Raw genomic sequence first — 17297 nt, 5'->3', positions numbered from 1 at the left:
GTCGTAGAACCATGCCCACCTTATGTTCACGAATTAAATGGAACTGCTGAGCGCTACAATAGAATAATTATGAATTCCGCTAGATGCTTATTATATGATTCAAAGCTGAATATTAAATATTGGCCGGAAATAATTAGAGCTGCAGCGCAATTAAAAAATAGAACCATTACGAACACGTATGAAAATAAAACACTGTTTGAAATATTCTTTAAAAGGAAACCGAATATAAATAATTTAAGATTGTACGGAAGTAGAGTTTTCGTAAGAATACCTGAAATTAAAAGAAATTCGAAATGGGACAAAAAAGCAGATACTGGGATACTTGTAGGTTATGAAAACAATGGATATAGGATCCTAGTTAATAATAAAATTATAATTGCAAGACACGTAGAATTTAGAGGTGATGATGATAATTTAGTAGGATTTCAAGGAGAAGATGGATCAAACGATGAAACAGAAAAGGATTTAAACGAAAAGGTCTAGCAGGTCACAATAAAAGAGGAGAAAAATTCAAGTAACGAACCAGAAAGTAAATTTGAGAACACAGAAAATAATTTGAGAAGGTCAGAACGGAAAAGAAAGAAACCTCAAAGATATGGCCAAGCGAGTTCATATTTCATTTATGTGAATGTAGTTAGCAGACAGTCCTCAAGCCTATGAAGAAGCTTTAAGTGGAGAGGACAGCCTTTCATGGAAAGAAGCAATGGATCGAGAAATGAATAGTTTAATTAAAAATAAGACCTGGCAGTTAGTAGAGAAACCAAAAGACAAAAGGGTATTAGGCTTGAAATGGATATATACGAATAAATCTGATAATCGTAAGAAAGCGCGATTAGTTGTTCAAGGCTTCCAACAAAAGGAAGTACTGGAAGATTTATACTCTCCAGTGGCAAAAATGCAAACGTTGAAGTTATTACTATCTTATTGTTGTCAATATGGTTTAACGATTATGCAAATGGTGTAGAAACAGCATTCCTAAACAGAACTATAAAATCGGAAGTATTTGTAAAACAACCTATAGGTTACGACGATAAAAGCGGGAGAGTATGTAAATTATCAAAAGCGTTATATGGATTGCGTGAAAGTTCAAGAGCTTGGTATGAATGTTTCGACGAGTATATGAAAAAATTAGGATTTCAAAGAAGTAAGAGTGATTATTGTCTGTATATGAAGTATGAGAGCGATGATGTTATATATTTAATTCTATTCGTAGACGACTTATTAATATGTGGAAAAAACAAAAGAAAAATCGATGAGATTAAAAACAAATTGTCAAATCAATTTGCGATAAAGGACTTGGGTGAAGTAAAGACTTACTTAGGAATAAACATTGAGTACGATAATAAGAAGTGTGAGATGAAATTGGATCAGAATAGTTATATAGAGTCATTAGCAAGGCAATATAATATAGAAAATAGTAAACTATATTTTACACCAAAGGAACAAATTTGAAAATTTTAGATTATTTTTAAGAATAGTTTGATTGACTTATAAAAGGAATTGAACATGCAGCACAAAAAATTAAGGAGGTGTGTTGAGATATGTATAATTTTCTGTGCTGGACTAGGTTAAGTGCGTAGTAGAGATACTTGTATGTGAATATCAGTGTGTGGAAGTTATGTGTCCGAAGCGTGTTGAAAACAGATGAATGTAAACTCCTCAGTCAGCTAAGGGTCGTCGAAGAGTCGGTTTACAGTCGGGTATAGAAGAAAGTGCTGAGACGCGTGCAAATGTGTATCGATGAATATATAAGGAATCGTCCATGAAATAAATATATCATTGTTTTAATATTAATCCTCAGTATAAATTTAGTGTTCCTATAACATTATTTCGGCCTCAAAGATCCACAATTCTCAACAACACTACTGCGCTCTGAGTGTGAAATTTGTAACGTGGGTCTGTGTGTCGTACCGTGCTTTAAAATACAGGGTGGTTGGTAACTGGTGGTACAAGCGGAAAGGGGGTGATTCTACGCGAAAAAGGAAGTCGAAAATATAGAATAAAAATTTTTTTTTTTTAATTTTTCTATCAGACAAAGATCTACAGTGAGATCCGTTATAACGAGGCACGCGTTACTACACCCACTACAAGGGGGGAATACAAACTGCCGCCTATCAACATAACGTTACAAGACCCAAGGGCCTTCGTACGCTCCTCCGCGGTGTATCTGGTGGGGTGTCCATCGGATAACCGCCCCCACCCCCCCGTGGTGTTGCTGGTAGTGCTGGTCCTCCAGGGTTGTACGATGAGGCCTGTCGCCCCTGCGGTGTTGATTGCTTTGGCGATGTAATGGGACTGTGTTTTCCCATTTTGCCACGTAGGTATTTGGTTTTTTTGTTTTATTTGCTCTAGCGTTGAATTTGATGTTGGGTAGTTTGCTGGTCCCGGCTGTGACTGTGGATGTGGTTCTGATTCTAGCAAGCTGAGTCGGTTTTGTGATATGATCGCTGGGGGCGAGGCAGTTCTTACGGCGCTTAGCGCTGTAGATGTCGCTGCTGAGTACAGCCGCTCTTCTTCTCATTTCTTGTATCGTGGAAGAAAAATCGGTCTCCGGGATTCAAACCTGGGTTCCGAAGGTTCGCAACCTAAGGCGCTAACCACTGGGCTACCGTCGTCCGACACTAGTTAGTGTCGAATGGTGGCATTTGCTATCGAGTGCCAGCACAGGCTCTTCTTTCCACGATACTACATCTATTACATTAACCTCTTAGGTAAGGTTGAATTTTGTGCGAGGCTGTTTCTCTGCACGGCAGAGTTTGACGCGAATTACGCGTAAACGATACAACACTGCAATTTGTGGCGGATAATGGTGTTCTCTATGCAAGCACATTGGAACGAAGTTTTTGATAATTAAATTCTAATTTTTCTTAAAGATATGGCGCATATACTTTAACTTTAATAATTTAATTTAATAATTAATAATACAATGTAGTGTGATATACAGGGTGGTTGGTAACTGGTGGTACAAGAGGAAAGGGGGTGATTCTACGCGAAAAAGGAAGTTGAAAATATAGAACAAAAATTTTTTCGTTTGAGGCTTTGTTTTCGAGAAAATCGACTTTGAATTTTCGCTCGGTACGCGTGCACTTTATCACGCCTCGTTATAACGGATCTCACTGTAGATCGTTGTCTCGATGGAAAAATTAAAAAACAAGTTTTTATTCTATATTATCGACTTCCCTTTTCGCGTAGAATCGCCCCTTTTCCGCTTGTACCACCAGTTACCAACCACCCTGTATATCACACTACATTGTATTATTAATTATTAAATTAAATTATTGAAGTTAAAGTATATGCGTCATATCTTTAAGATGAATTATAATTTAATTATCAAGAACTTCGTTCCAATGTGCTTGCGTAGAGAACAGCATTATCCGCCACAAATTGCAGTGTTGTATCGTTTAAGCGTAATTCGCGTCAAACTTTGCCGTACAGAGAAACAGCCTCGCACAAAATTCAACCTTACCTAAGAGGTTAATGTAATAGATGTAGTATCGTGGAAAGAAGAGCCTGTGGCACTCGATAGCAAATACCACCATTCGACACTAACTAGTGTCTGACGACGGTAGCCCAGTGGTTAGCGTCTCAGATTGCAAACCTTCGGATCCCAGGTTTGAATCCCGGCGACCGATTTTTCTTCTACGATACACAAGTAATAAGAAGAAGAGCGGCCGTACCCAGCAGCGACATCTACAGCTCTAAGCGCTGTAAGAACTGCCTCGGCCCCCAGCGATCACAACACAAAACTTGATTCAGCTTGCTAGAATCAGAATCACATCCACAGTCACAGCCGGGACCAGCAAACTACCCAACATCAAACTCAACGCTAGAGCAAATACAACAAAAAAACCAAATACTACGTGGCAAAATGGGAAAACACAGTCCCACCACACCGCCAAAGCAATCAACTCCGCAGGGGACGACAGGCCTCATCGTACGACCCAGGAGGCCCAGCGCCACCAGCATCACCACGTAGGGGCCGGGCACCTGACGGATACCCAACCAGATACACCGCGGAGGAGCGTACGAAGGCCCCCCACCCACTACAAGGGGGGAAAACAAACTACCGCCTATCAACATAACGTTACAAGACCCCAAGGGCCTTCGTACGCTCCTCCGCGGTGTATCTGGTGGGGTGTCCATCGGATAACCGCCCCCACCCCCCCGTGGTGTTGCTGGTAGTGCTGGTCCTCCAGGGTTGTACGATGAGGCCTGTCGCCCCTGCGGTGTTGATTGCTTTGGCGATGTAATGGGACTGTGTTTTCCCATTTTGCCACGTAGGTATTTGGTTTTTTTGTTTTATTTGCTCTAGCGTTGAATTTGATGTTGGGTAGTTTGCTGGTCCCGGCTGTGACTGTGGATGTGGTTCTGATTCTAGCAAGCTGAGTCGGTTTTGTGATATGATCGCTGGGGGCGAGGCAGTTCTTACGGCGCTTAGCGCTGTAGATGTCGCTGCTGAGTACAGCCGCTCTTCTTCTCATTTCTTGTATCGTGGAAGAAAAATCGGTCTCCGGGATTCAAACCTGGGTTCCGAAGGTTCGCAACCTAAGGCGCTAACCACTGGGCTACCGTCGTCCGACACTAGTTAGTGTCGAATGGTGGCATTTGCTATCGAGTGCCAGCACAGGCTCTTCTTTCCACGATACTACATCTATTACATTAACCTCTTAGGTAAGGTTGAATTTTGTGCGAGGCTGTTTCTCTGCACGGCAGAGTTTGACGCGAATTACGCGTAAACGATACAACACTGCAATTTGTGGCGGATAATGGTGTTCTCTATGCAAGCACATTGGAACGAAGTTTTTGATAATTAAATTCTAATTTTTCTTAAAGATATGGCGCATATACTTTAACTTTAATAATTTAATTTAATAATTAATAATACAATGTAGTGTGATATACAGGGTGGTTGGTAACTGGTGGTACAAGCGGAAAAGGGGCGATTCTACGCGAAAAGGGAAGTCGATAATATAGAATAAAAACTTGTTTTTTAATTTTTCCATCGAGACAACGATCTACAGTGAGATCCGTTATAACGAGGCGTGATAAAGTGCACGCGTACCGAGCGAAAATTCAAAGTCGATTTTCTCGAAAACAAAGCCTCAAACGAAAAAATTTTTGTTCTATATTTTCAACTTCCTTTTTCGCGTAGAATCACCCCCTTTCCTCTTGTACCACCAGTTACCAACCACCCTGTATATCACACTACATTGTATTATTAATTATTAAATTAAATTATTGAAGTTAAAGTATATGCGTCATATCTTTAAGATGAATTATAATTTAATTATCAAGAACTTCGTTCCAATGTGCTTGCGTAGAGAACAGCATTATCCGCCACAAATTGCAGTGTTGTATCGTTTAAGCGTAATTCGCGTCAAACTTTGCCGTACAGAGAAACAGCCTCGCACAAAATTCAACCTTACCTAAGAGGTTAATGTAATAGATGTAGTATCGTGGAAAGAAGAGCCTGTGGCACTCGATAGCAAATACCACCATTCGACACTAACTAGTGTCTGACGACGGTAGCCCAGTGGTTAGCGTCTCAGATTGCAAACCTTCGGATCCCAGGTTTGAATCCCGGCGACCGATTTTTCTTCTACGATACACAAGTAATAAGAAGAAGAGCGGCCGTACCCAGCAGCGACATCTACAGCTCTAAGCGCTGTAAGAACTGCCTCGGCCCCCAGCGATCACAACACAAAACTTGATTCAGCTTGCTAGAATCAGAATCACATCCACAGTCACAGCCGGGACCAGCAAACTACCCAACATCAAACTCAACGCTAGAGCAAATACAACAAAAAAACCAAATACTACGTGGCAAAATGGGAAAACACAGTCCCACCACACCGCCAAAGCAATCAACTCCGCAGGGGACGACAGGCCTCATCGTACGACCCAGGAGGCCCAGCGCCACCAGCATCACCACGTAGGGGCCGGGCACCTGACGGATACCCAACCAGATACACCGCGGAGGAGCGTACGAAGGCCCCCCACCCACTACAAGGGGGGAAAACAAACTACCGCCTATCAACATAACGTTACAAGACCCCAAGGGCCTTCGTACGCTCCTCCGCGGTGTATCTGGTGGGGTGTCCATCGGATAACCGCCCCCACCCCCCCGTGGTGTTGCTGGTAGTGCTGGTCCTCCAGGGTTGTACGATGAGGCCTGTCGCCCCTGCGGTGTTGATTGCTTTGGCGATGTAATGGGACTGTGTTTTCCCATTTTGCCACGTAGGTATTTGGTTTTTTTGTTTTATTTGCTCTAGCGTTGAATTTGATGTTGGGTAGTTTGCTGGTCCCGGCTGTGACTGTGGATGTGGTTCTGATTCTAGCAAGCTGAGTCGGTTTTGTGATATGATCGCTGGGGGCGAGGCAGTTCTTACGGCGCTTAGCGCTGTAGATGTCGCTGCTGAGTACAGCCGCTCTTCTTCTCATTTCTTGTATCGTGGAAGAAAAATCGGTCTCCGGGATTCAAACCTGGGTTCCGAAGGTTCGCAACCTAAGGCGCTAACCACTGGGCTACCGTCGTCCGACACTAGTTAGTGTCGAATGGTGGCATTTGCTATCGAGTGCCAGCACAGGCTCTTCTTTCCACGATACTACATCTATTACATTAACCTCTTAGGTAAGGTTGAATTTTGTGCGAGGCTGTTTCTCTGCACGGCAGAGTTTGACGCGAATTACGCGTAAACGATACAACACTGCAATTTGTGGCGGATAATGGTGTTCTCTATGCAAGCACATTGGAACGAAGTTTTTGATAATTAAATTCTAATTTTTCTTAAAGATATGGCGCATATACTTTAACTTTAATAATTTAATTTAATAATTAATAATACAATGTAGTGTGATATACAGGGTGGTTGGTAACTGGTGGTACAAGAGGAAAGGGGGTGATTCTACGCGAAAAAGGAAGTTGAAAATATAGAACAAAAATTTTTTCGTTTGAGGCTTTGTTTTCGAGAAAATCGACTTTGAATTTTCGCTCGGTACGCGTGCACTTTATCACGCCTCGTTATAACGGATCTCACTGTAGATCGTTGTCTCGATGGAAAAATTAAAAAAAAAATTTTTTATTCTATATTTTCGACTTCTTTTTTCGCGCGGGGGCACACCCATACCGAGCTTTCCTCCGTAATGAGACGAGAACACCTGAACAGAAATAGACAAAACTATAGAATAGTGAACATCTCTCCGATCAGTGTAAACCTGTGCTGTGAAATAAAGACAATAGTTGTGTTACGACTCAGCTATTTTATTTCATCAACCAACCCTTAGGTTTACGTGACATATGCAAGGCCGTCTCAACAAACACCATCGTATGTACTAAGAAAAAAGAATATGTGGTTCCATGCGACGATGAAAAAATATTCACGCTAGTACAATTGACATGCCAAGTACTGAGGATTAATGTTAAATCTAAATTCCACTGAATCATTATCGTTTCTCTAAAGGAGATATAATAAACAATCAATTTCTCTTTTTTAGGCAACATACAATTAGTTTCACTATTGCACGATTTTGTCGATAGATTCTTGTCAATGCTAGTGTGCAACTAAACAGGGCAGATCCCTAACTTTAAGCTTAAATACATAGGTTCTTGTATATGCTAAACTGCAACCAAACAGGGCAGATCTCTAATTTTATAGGTTCTTGCACATGCTAGCTTTATTTAATTTCAGCACTTGACCGCATGGTGTAGCACTAATCCGGAAACAAGCAGAATCATAAGCGTGAGCACTCTTGTTTCTTCTCTATTAGTGCCATAACATTGATACACCATCTTTAATTTTAAAAAACGCGCTTTCTGTACTATAATAAAACCGTAAAAAGATTTGGTTTTCATTTCACTTTACTATTTTATTTACTTTGATTTTGGGATGTTAAATCTTCCGGAATATATGATATTGTTTAGTAGGTAATATCATCTGATATATTTTTATTATGGAAATGTGAAATTTCTGTGCTTTTTAAACGAAAAGAAGAGAAACTGATTTTACGTAGAAATAAATAAATTATAAAAAGGTGTTCAAAATGAATCAACGAGTCAACAAATGTATTCGAACCTATGAAAGAAAAAAATGTAAAGGAGCTGTAGTTCCAGTACCAAAAATGGTTATTTCGTCTTTAGATATTATGAAGAGCAGAAATCATGTTTTATTAAATGATAATTCAAATATAATTAAAGAGAAAGATGTTGATAATGATTCTATGTATAATGATCCTTTTGAGACAACATTTGATAGACTAATTAAAAATGCAAGGTACGAAATTTTATTATTGCTTTATTATATTACAATTATTAATAGAATTGTTTGTTTAATAGAATTCCACCACCTATGCCAAAGGCACATAATGATACAATACTACTAACTAGTTCAGATAGTAAATCTGAAATAAACAATCACCAATCTTCATTGCATAAAACATTAAGTTTTAACACAAAACCAGTTTCTAAAAAACACAGAAAGATAAAAGTGCATATTACAAAGAAAACAATGTCTAAGAAAAATGTATCTGAGTTTAAAAATAATGGAGAATCTAAAGTAGGTTTGATATTATAAAGTATATCTACATAATGTTAAATTTACATTAAAATTACATTATAAGTTAATATATACACATATTAAAAGTATTAGTAATAAATATCCATATATTATTGAATAGGTACAAGAAGACTTATCTTATAAAAAATATAAATTACGTAAAACGAGAAATAAAATGACGAATAAAATAAAAACGAGTAAAATGCCATTTAAATATTCATATATCAAACAATCTAAAAAAAATTATAATAAAAAATATTTTGTAAAAAACAGCGATAAAGCTTGTAATATACAAAGTGATAAATCTTGTAACAATGTGGAGATAAAACCATGTTTTATTAATTTAGACAGATCTGCTGTATCAAAATGGAATAGTAAGTTAGATACAATAGAAAATAATTTACTAAAAGAAAATGATCAATTATTAGACCAACATTCAATTAGTGGAATCAGTATTGATAATTTAAAACATGATGAAGCAAAAATAAAACATTGTACTATTAAACTAGAACGATTAGGAACAAATGCATACATAGCACCACTTGATTTTAGAAAAAAATACGAAAATGTATTCAGTAGTACACCTAATGGTAGACCTGTTAGATCAAATGCTCATTTAATATCTTTATCACCAATTCCACTTAAATATTTTGAAAAATTGAAGGATTCCACAATATTGTCAAGCAACATCTCATTTAATGAAAATAATGAAATTTTATTAAAATCTAAACTAATAAGTGATGATTTGTGTAAAGGAACAAATATAATAAAAAAATATAAAGATGAACATAAGTCATCTAGTTATTTAGCAAACACATTTAATTTTAGTAAGTATAATTTCGATCAATTTGAAAATATAGATAATAAAGATGTAGATTCATTGATTAAACTTAGTTATAGCGAGAATTGTGATCAGAAAGAATTTTTAACAAAAAGAGATTCGGTTCAAAATGTTCCAAGAAATAGAATTGAAAAAAATAATATACCAAATAAATCAATATTAACAGAAGAATATAAAACTTCAAATGTTAAAATAGATAAACATATCTTAAGATTCTCTAACGATGCAAATATGTCACGTTCTTTATTTGATGATACCAATGGAAGTATTCAAACTCCATTAGGCAATGATATTGGAGTAAATGATATAGTAAAAATATCTATTAATAATTTAGTGATAAATGAAAAAAGTACTGTATTAAATAATAAGAGGCACTCTGATTTTGTTAAATTAAATAAAACATCTACTGCAAATATAAGTACTGATAAAAAAGTAACATTCAATAAGTCACAGGAAGAATTACCTGCAACTTCAGTGCCAATTAAATTGACGAAATCAGATTCATCATCTGACGATAAAAACAATGATATAGCAAATGTAGATGGAAAAATTCTGTCAAGCAGAGACAGTGTATTAAGTATAAACCATTCTTCTGTAGACAGTAGCAGAAAATGTGGTGAATCTCATGTAGTTTTGAAGCAATTGCAAGATTCCATTAGAGTTACAAAAAGAAAAAAATATACTAAATGGGATCTTGATTTAGTTAGTATTGCAGAAGATTGTGATAATAGTACAGAACTGAAGAAAAAACAGATACATTTAGAAAAGACAAACACTGAAAGAGAAATGATATCACGAAAGGAATTATCAGTTTTAGAAAATATAACGGAGGAATGTACTAATAATGCTCATAGAGTAATTGGAGAACCTGTTTATTTAAAACCAGGCAAATCTTGGGCAAGATCTTTGTCAATTTTGCACAATTTACAAACTAAATTTAATCTGGATAAATTATCTGTTGGCAAAGGTAAAAAATGGAGATATAGTGTTCAGGATATTTTAAATATGCAAACACAAGGTAATTATGCAATGATTAAAAAGACATTTTTCATACATTTTTTAACTAAAACTTTTTGATTTAATAGATTATACATTATATTGATTTTGTTGGAATGTTAACAGAGAAAATTTAATATAATACATATATGATTATGCAAACATTTGAATGTTGTGTCTTTATTTGACAAAACAAAATATTACTGTAAAATTCATTAACCTGAAATATTAATATTTTATGTTTTTTATGATATAATATACATGGTTCATTTCATATTTTATACTTTTTATATATTTTTTATTTTTTAAGTATTCCTTACTTTAAAATAAGTTTTCATTCTAAAAATGTTTTTCTATTTAAAAAATAGACAAAATATACATTATTTTGTAAATATGTTGTAAATGGGTAGGTCTTAAAAGTGTAATATAAATAACAATTTTCTAAATATATATTATAATGATATTAATTCAATTTTTCATATATGTAGGAATTATACAAAGCTGCATAAAAAAGAATGATAGTAATACAAAATTACGAACAACCAATGAGGTAATTAATAAATCAGAATATGAATTGATTAATAACAAAGGTAAAACTTGTGATTCCACCAATCTCACACGTGTTTCAAAAAGGATATCAGTTCGTGTAGTTCCAATTCATAAAACAGTGAAATCTATTGAAGATGCATCATTTCTTGAAGTCTATGGTATTGTTCCTGTTAAGAGTCAGAGATTTACATTATTAAATAGTAAGTCATATCATTAAATTTAATTTTTAATAATGTTTTTATCATTATATTCATATATCTGCATACAGATCCTCAAAAATCTTCTATATGTAACATTCAAAATAATGACAGTGATATCCAAGTTACTGAAGAACATGTAGTTTCAACAGCTAGAGAAGTTATTTTACAAAGATGTTCACAAAAAGATTATATACCATTTACAACATACTTTTCTGATTCGTAAGTATATGTATATATAATGAAATTGTTAGAGAATAATAATATAATAATTTGTTTAGATACCTGGAACACTGTCGAAAAATTGGAGAAGGTGTATATGGTGAAGTTTTTCTTTATGAGCAAGAAAATAAAAAATCTGTTATAAAGATTATTCCTATAGAAGGTAGTGATTATGTAAATGGAGAACCACAAAAGAAATTTCATGAGATATTATCAGAAATTGTAATTGCAATGTAATTATAATTACAATTTGTTAGTTATAATGAATATTAAAATTCATTATGATACTAATCTTTTAATAAAAATAATTTTAGGGAATTACACAATTTAAGATTCAACACCAGGTACAATACTGATGGATTTGTAGAAGTAAAAGATATTAAATGTATAAAAGGAAAATATCCAGAAAGACTTATAGAATTGTGGAATATTTATGATGAAGAGAAACATTCTGATAATGATTGTCCATCAATGTTTAATGATGATCAATTATACATTGTTCTCGAACTTGGACATGGAGGTCAAGATTTAGAAGCGTTTGTATTTAATACTGCAGAGGAAGCTCATATTTTGTTCATACAGGTTATTATTATAATGTGCCTAATATTATAAGAATTTTAAGTATATTAACATTCATTTCTAAGTTTCATTGTCATATACGAATTATTGTGACTTTCTTTCATTTTTAAATACATACAACTAATCTCATATGATAATTAAACCAGCAAGTCAACTTACATTTAATTTCTCATCAACCTGAATAGTTATATTTAATGTTTTTTAATAGGCTGCATTAGCATTAGCAGTTGCAGAAAAGGCTATTGAATTTGAACACAGAGACTTACATTGGGGAAATATATTAATATCATCGGCAAATGAAAATTATGTATATTATAAGATTGGGCAAAAAAACATTGAACTAGTTAGTAAAGGTGTGAAGGTATACACAAAAGACAATTTTCAATTCTAGCTAAGTGTGAGATTTCTCTTTTTAAATTAAATTGAAAAACATATTTGAATTTCTGCCTTTAGGTGTCTATTATAGATTTCACCCTTTCAAGAGTCAAATATCAAGGATGTAGTGTATTTAATGACCTCGCATCAGATCCTACACTGTTTACAGCTCAGGGCGAATATCAATTTGAAATATATCGTTTGATGAGGGATAAAGTTAAGTAAGTTTTTAAGTATATTAATTTCCATATATTAATTTTCATTATTCACTTATTAAATTGCGTATTTATTGTTTGCGCATTATTTTAGGAACAATTGGCAAGCATTTGAACCCTATACAAATATTTTATGGCTGCATTATACTTTAGATAAAATGATCACAGCAGTTAGATATAAAAAGAAAAACTTAAAAATTCATAAAAATGGTATAACAAAACTTAAAGAACTAGAAAACGAAATTTTGACATATAACAGTGCCTTTGACTTTGTAACAAATTGTGATAAAATCGTTAATTTATTACGTATTAATTCGAAATCCGAAGTAACTTCTGTATAACAAAGAAAAATATAGAAGTTGCAAAATGTAAAATATGAGTAGCAATATAAATTTTTTAATATCTGTATGTTAATAAATATTAGAAAAATATGTAAGTTTAATAATATTATATTAAATGTATATTTTTATTGTTTTTATATGTTTGTAACATGTCCTTCAAAGAATAAATCTTTATTGCAGTATTTAAATATTCTTTACATATAGTTTAATTTCAAATTAAAAAATATATTTGTTTCTAAAAAGATACAATGTACTTTTTAAATCATTTGTTCTATATAAACCAAATTTTTATTACAAATAATGAGATTTTATATTTTTTATAAAAATTTATTGCAATTACTTCTCATTTGAATATTAAACGTTTAGTTTTATATGTGTTTATATGTTTGTTACGTGTTTAACTTAAATGTATATCATTAATTACGTAATTTATAAGATAATAAATTACAGTAAGGAAGTCATTACAATGTTAAAGTTCAGAATAAACATCTTATAAAAAATCTTTACAAATTTATTATTTAAGTAAAAGAACGAATATTTTTTTTTAAATTAAAGAAATTTATCTTGAAAGACTTCAATAATATTAATTCGTAGGAAATGTAGTATATTCATATATATTACTCAATTTATGGTATGCACTACACTGATTAATAAAATTCCATCTTTGTTGATCAAACTGAAAATAAAAGTTTGTATTAGAATAAAATAAATATAACTAAAAAGAAAAACACAAATTTAAATAAATATACAGTGAAATCTTTTTCAATTTGTTTGTCTTTCTTAGATTTGTTTTCTAATTCTGGAGATTTTTCTTCACCATTGTGGTACCTATAACATAATTTTTATGGTACAGTTTAATGATATTTAATGCAGGGTGATATATTTAACAATTTACCCAAAGTTATGTCCCAAATTTGATTTATAATCTTGTGTTTGTAAAGTTTGATACTTTTGAGCATCACCCAAAAATGGCATAAATTGCCATTGATTTTGTATGTGTGAATTTCTTTCTTTCGAAATTGATGATATTATTCTTTTGTACATTGATTCTTTAAATGAATATATCAATGGAGTTATATTATTTATTACTTATTTTAAATATTATTTGTATTACCTTCTTCATGTACATTTGTGGGTAGAATTTGGAATTTTTTCTCCACTTCATTTAGTGTTGCATAAAATTCCTCTTGAGCATTATCATATAAACATTTATTTTCGTTTTCCATATGAATCACATCAGAGCTGTTGTTTATAATTACAGTTATCTGTTCATGTAGTCCCATTAATTCTTTCATATTCAATGACTAAAAGCATGTAATTATCCTCAATTAAATGTTTCATTACATGAATGTGCAGTTACATACTAATAACCAATTTTCTGAGTCAAATATTTTTTCACTCTTCATGTCATCTTCAAATTGTTTTTGCAAAATTTCAACGTTTGCTTTGTGCCTTTCACAAACTGCATTTAAACTACTGTCATAGTTTCTTTTCATTAACATTATTTTGTCTTGATATTCTTCCATCTGAGACTATGTAACATTGTAAAAGTATTAAAGTAAAAGTATCATCTAATATAAAACAGTTGAGCATAATGTAGTAATAGAAATAATATACTTGCTATAATAATATTAAGTAATAGCTACTTTAAGGATAGCACGAAGCTCAGCATTTTCTTGTACTAAATGTTTAATAATTTCTTTAGGATGTTTTATTTCACCATCTCTATTCATTATTTCATTTTGGTTTTCATTATGTTCACTTTTCATATGTTCTATCTTATACCTCATCAATAAATTATTTGGAGAATTGGATCGCTCAAATGTTATACAATTATTTTCAGGCACTTCTTTTATATTTACGTTATTCGACAATTGTACATCGATTTTTTCTATTTCAGTTTCTTTTACTTCTCGTTTTTGATCTTTATATTCTAGTTTGAAATTTTTTATTCTATTATTTACAGTTAACTCTATTATTTCATCTTGATGAATCTAAAAATAAAATAGATATATTAATACATAGTTAATAAGAAATAAAACATATCTCAAAAACTACTAACTATGTACTGATCATGTAATTTTTTAATAAATTTACTATTCGATGAATCTTTTTCTAAATTAGATAGATTTTGAAGACTTAATAGTCTTTCATATATTTGATTGGAAAGAGTATATAATTTGCTTTTTAGATTTTCTTCCATTACTTCATTATGTAGTCTAATTAATAATTCAGAGTTTTCATTTTTCCAATATTCCACATTTTTTTCTAATATTTCATTTTCATGTAGATATATGTCTAAGCTATTATCAAGTTTTTTGTTACTATTTTGATCATTTATAAGTTGTGTTCTTAGATTACTGAGTTCAACCTTTAATTTTTTTTCATATTTGTCCAATTTTGTAAGATCCTCTTGCATTGTATATATGATATTAATTTTATCATTTTGTTCAGTTAGGGATACAATTATTAAATTCATTTCTATAAGTTTATGTTCAACATCTTTCAGTTTTTCATTTAATAAAATATTTTCATCTTCCAATCTTATGATTTCATGATGTTTTTGTTCCATTGCATTTTTGTATTTACCAATTTTTTGTGACAAAATATTATTACTTGCATCAATTTTATTTTTCAAGGTAGTTATAGCTTCTTCTTTTGTAGAAATGATCATATTGGATTGAATAATATTCTTTTCTAATTCATAATTTTCAAATTGTAAATCACTCAATCTGCAAAAGATGTTAATGATTAAAAGATAATATAAAATAATAATTAATATTATAAAAAATATTTCTTCTTTTATAAAACAAATAGAAGCATTACCTTTTCTCTATTTCTTTAATTTTATTTTCTAAAGTAGTCTTTAGGTTTTTAGTTTCAAGAAGTTCACGAACTTGCTCTGATAAATTTTTAATTTGTTTAGTTTTTATTATTAATTGTTTCTTACTCTCACAACATTCTTCTGATAATCTATTTGTTATATTTTCTAAATTCTTGTTTTCTTTTTTTAATGCATTACAATCTTTATCATATATAAATAAATCACTTTTAAGTATCTCAAGTTGTTGTTCTAACTTCAATACATGATCGTCCTTTTTATTAAGTGCCGTAGTTATTTTTGATAACTGTTCTTTAATTTTTATATTTTCTTCATTTAAGCCAATACCTTCTCCTCTTTGCTGTTGCACTACTTCTTTCAATTGAGCTATTTCTAAATTTTTTCTTTTTAATTCGTTCTGTTGTTCTTCTATTGTTCCAGTTATCTGTATGTGTTGATCTCCGGCACCTTAACATAATTTTTCGTGTAAAAAAGCAATACTACATATATAGTTAATATTTATTATAATCGTGGAAGGAATTAATTATTTAGAAATACTGCTATTAGTAAATAATTAGAATACTACAAATATATAATTTTATACATAAAATATAACTGAAATTATAATACAATGCAATTTAAACATTTAAAAATTACCTTGTAAAGCTGTATTTATTTTATTGATACAAGATTTCAAATGTATTTCGATCGCTTTATTAATTTTTTCATCATATAAATATGTTTCCTCTGTATGTAATATTTCATTTAATAACTGATACAAAATGTTTTCAATAAATTCATTTATCTTATTTTGTATGTGTAATAGATCATTAGGAAGCTGTTTAATACAAGAATCATATTTCTTATTTTCTTTTTTATGCTGATTATATAATTCAGAAATTAGTTGTTTCTTCAAAGTTATATCTAGCAAAAAAAATTAATATGCTGATATACATATACATATACAGGTGTAAAAACGCAAACCAAAAGTTTAAATTACCTTGAGAAACATTGATAGCTGATTGTGTATCTTTCATAATTTTATAAAAATAATAAGTTTGTTGAATCATGACAGGACGTTCGATTTCTACATATATTTGTAACTTTTGTGTAAGAGAACGTAACTTAATTAAAAAATGTGTAAAATATTCAATGATTTCCTTTTCTATATTATCTATGACATCTTTTCTACTTAATTTAATGGTATAATTGTGATATTCCTATTAAATGTTGTTATTTGTTTTCAACAAATTATAATATGGCATTAAAATAAAATTATAATGTTAAATAAAATAAAATTAAAATGTTATAATATGTTGTTATTTTTTTTAAGTAAAAGATTGGGCCAATGAAATGTATTACCTTTTGAAGTCCACAAGAATCTAAATTATTTGCTATTTCACTTAATAAATTTTTATTATTAACTGTGTTAGAAATATCGTCAAATTCTATTTCATTTGAATTAGTCATATCTTGCTTTACATTGAATGCAACTACACTGTCTTCAACTACATATACAAAATATTTACATATATATACGTATGTATAATTATACATAATATATTATATATTACATATGTATTGCATATATTATATATTATATAAATAT

At 31.6% G+C, this 17297-nt stretch overlaps 2 protein-coding genes and 1 long non-coding RNA gene across 7 annotated transcripts; 1 reads left to right on the top strand and 2 right to left on the bottom strand.

Moving 5' to 3' along the window:
• Positions 1–1002: 1002 nt before the first annotated feature.
• LOC117242025 lies at positions 1003–8662 on the bottom strand. The gene is made up of 3 exons (XR_004495162.1): positions 8470–8662; positions 7195–7196; positions 1003–1015 (listed from the first exon to the last, which is right to left on the bottom strand). It is a non-coding gene; the product is annotated as an uncharacterized LOC117242025 (long non-coding RNA).
• LOC117242021 lies at positions 7637–13055 on the top strand. Its single transcript, XM_033508357.1, has 10 exons — positions 7637–8270; positions 8333–8552; positions 8674–10411; positions 10878–11138; positions 11207–11357; positions 11417–11590; positions 11672–11939; positions 12145–12297; positions 12390–12532; positions 12621–13055. Exons 1-10 carry the CDS (start codon positions 8041–8043, stop codon positions 12865–12867), a joined length of 3585 nt encoding a protein of 1194 aa, XP_033364248.1. The 5' UTR covers positions 7637–8040; the 3' UTR covers positions 12868–13055.
• A 281-nt stretch (positions 13056–13336) lies between these two features.
• Positions 13337–17259, bottom strand: LOC117242022 (spindle pole body component 110-like). 5 transcript variants are annotated; one of them, XM_033508359.1, is made up of 12 exons: positions 17051–17259; positions 16689–16908; positions 16346–16612; positions 15694–16156; positions 14930–15599; positions 14514–14861; positions 14232–14399; positions 14127–14171; positions 13982–14051; positions 13763–13916; positions 13617–13695; positions 13337–13543 (listed from the first exon to the last, which is right to left on the bottom strand). In XM_033508359.1, the coding sequence occupies exons 1-12, from the start codon at positions 17243–17245 to the stop codon at positions 13451–13453; spliced, it is 2772 nt and encodes a 923-aa protein (XP_033364250.1). In that variant the 5' UTR covers positions 17246–17259; the 3' UTR covers positions 13337–13450. The 5 variants fall into 5 exon arrangements, with proteins under 5 accessions (XP_033364250.1, XP_033364249.1, XP_033364253.1 ...); XM_033508358.1 differs by having other exon boundaries at positions 13982–14171; positions 17051–17245; XM_033508362.1 differs by lacking the exons at positions 13617–13695; positions 13763–13916.
• Between the last annotated feature and the right edge of the window lie 38 nt (positions 17260–17297).

This window comes from Bombus vosnesenskii, unplaced genomic scaffold, assembly GCF_011952255.1.
Source record: "Bombus vosnesenskii isolate JDL3184/JDL3185 unplaced genomic scaffold, Bvos_JDL3184-5_v1.1 scf7180000016262, whole genome shotgun sequence".
Classification (NCBI taxonomy): domain Eukaryota; kingdom Metazoa; phylum Arthropoda; class Insecta; order Hymenoptera; family Apidae; genus Bombus; species Bombus vosnesenskii.
This window is presented reverse-complemented; position numbering and strand designations above follow the sequence as displayed.

Bases quoted from the DNA above. Each gene is read 5' to 3' on its own strand.
- LOC117242022 (XM_033508358.1), bottom strand. From the start codon at position 17,245: ATGTATAATTATACATACGTATATATATGTAAATATTTTGTATATGTA. The intron at 16,157-16,345 runs GTAATTTTTAAA...AATTATGTTAAG, and splicing joins AATAAATACAGCTTTACAAG to GTGCCGGAGATCAACACATA. The intron at 14,172-14,231 runs GTATGTAACTGC...ACATGCTTTTAG, and splicing joins ACTCAGAAAATTGGTTATTA to TCATTGAATATGAAAGAATT.
- LOC117242021 (XM_033508357.1), top strand. From the start codon at position 8,041: ATGAATCAACGAGTCAACAAATGTATTCGAACCTATGAAAGAAAAAAA. The intron at 10,412-10,877 runs GTAATTATGCAA...TCATATATGTAG, and splicing joins TTTAAATATGCAAACACAAG to GAATTATACAAAGCTGCATA. The intron at 12,298-12,389 runs GTATACACAAAA...TTCTGCCTTTAG, and splicing joins TAGTTAGTAAAGGTGTGAAG to GTGTCTATTATAGATTTCAC.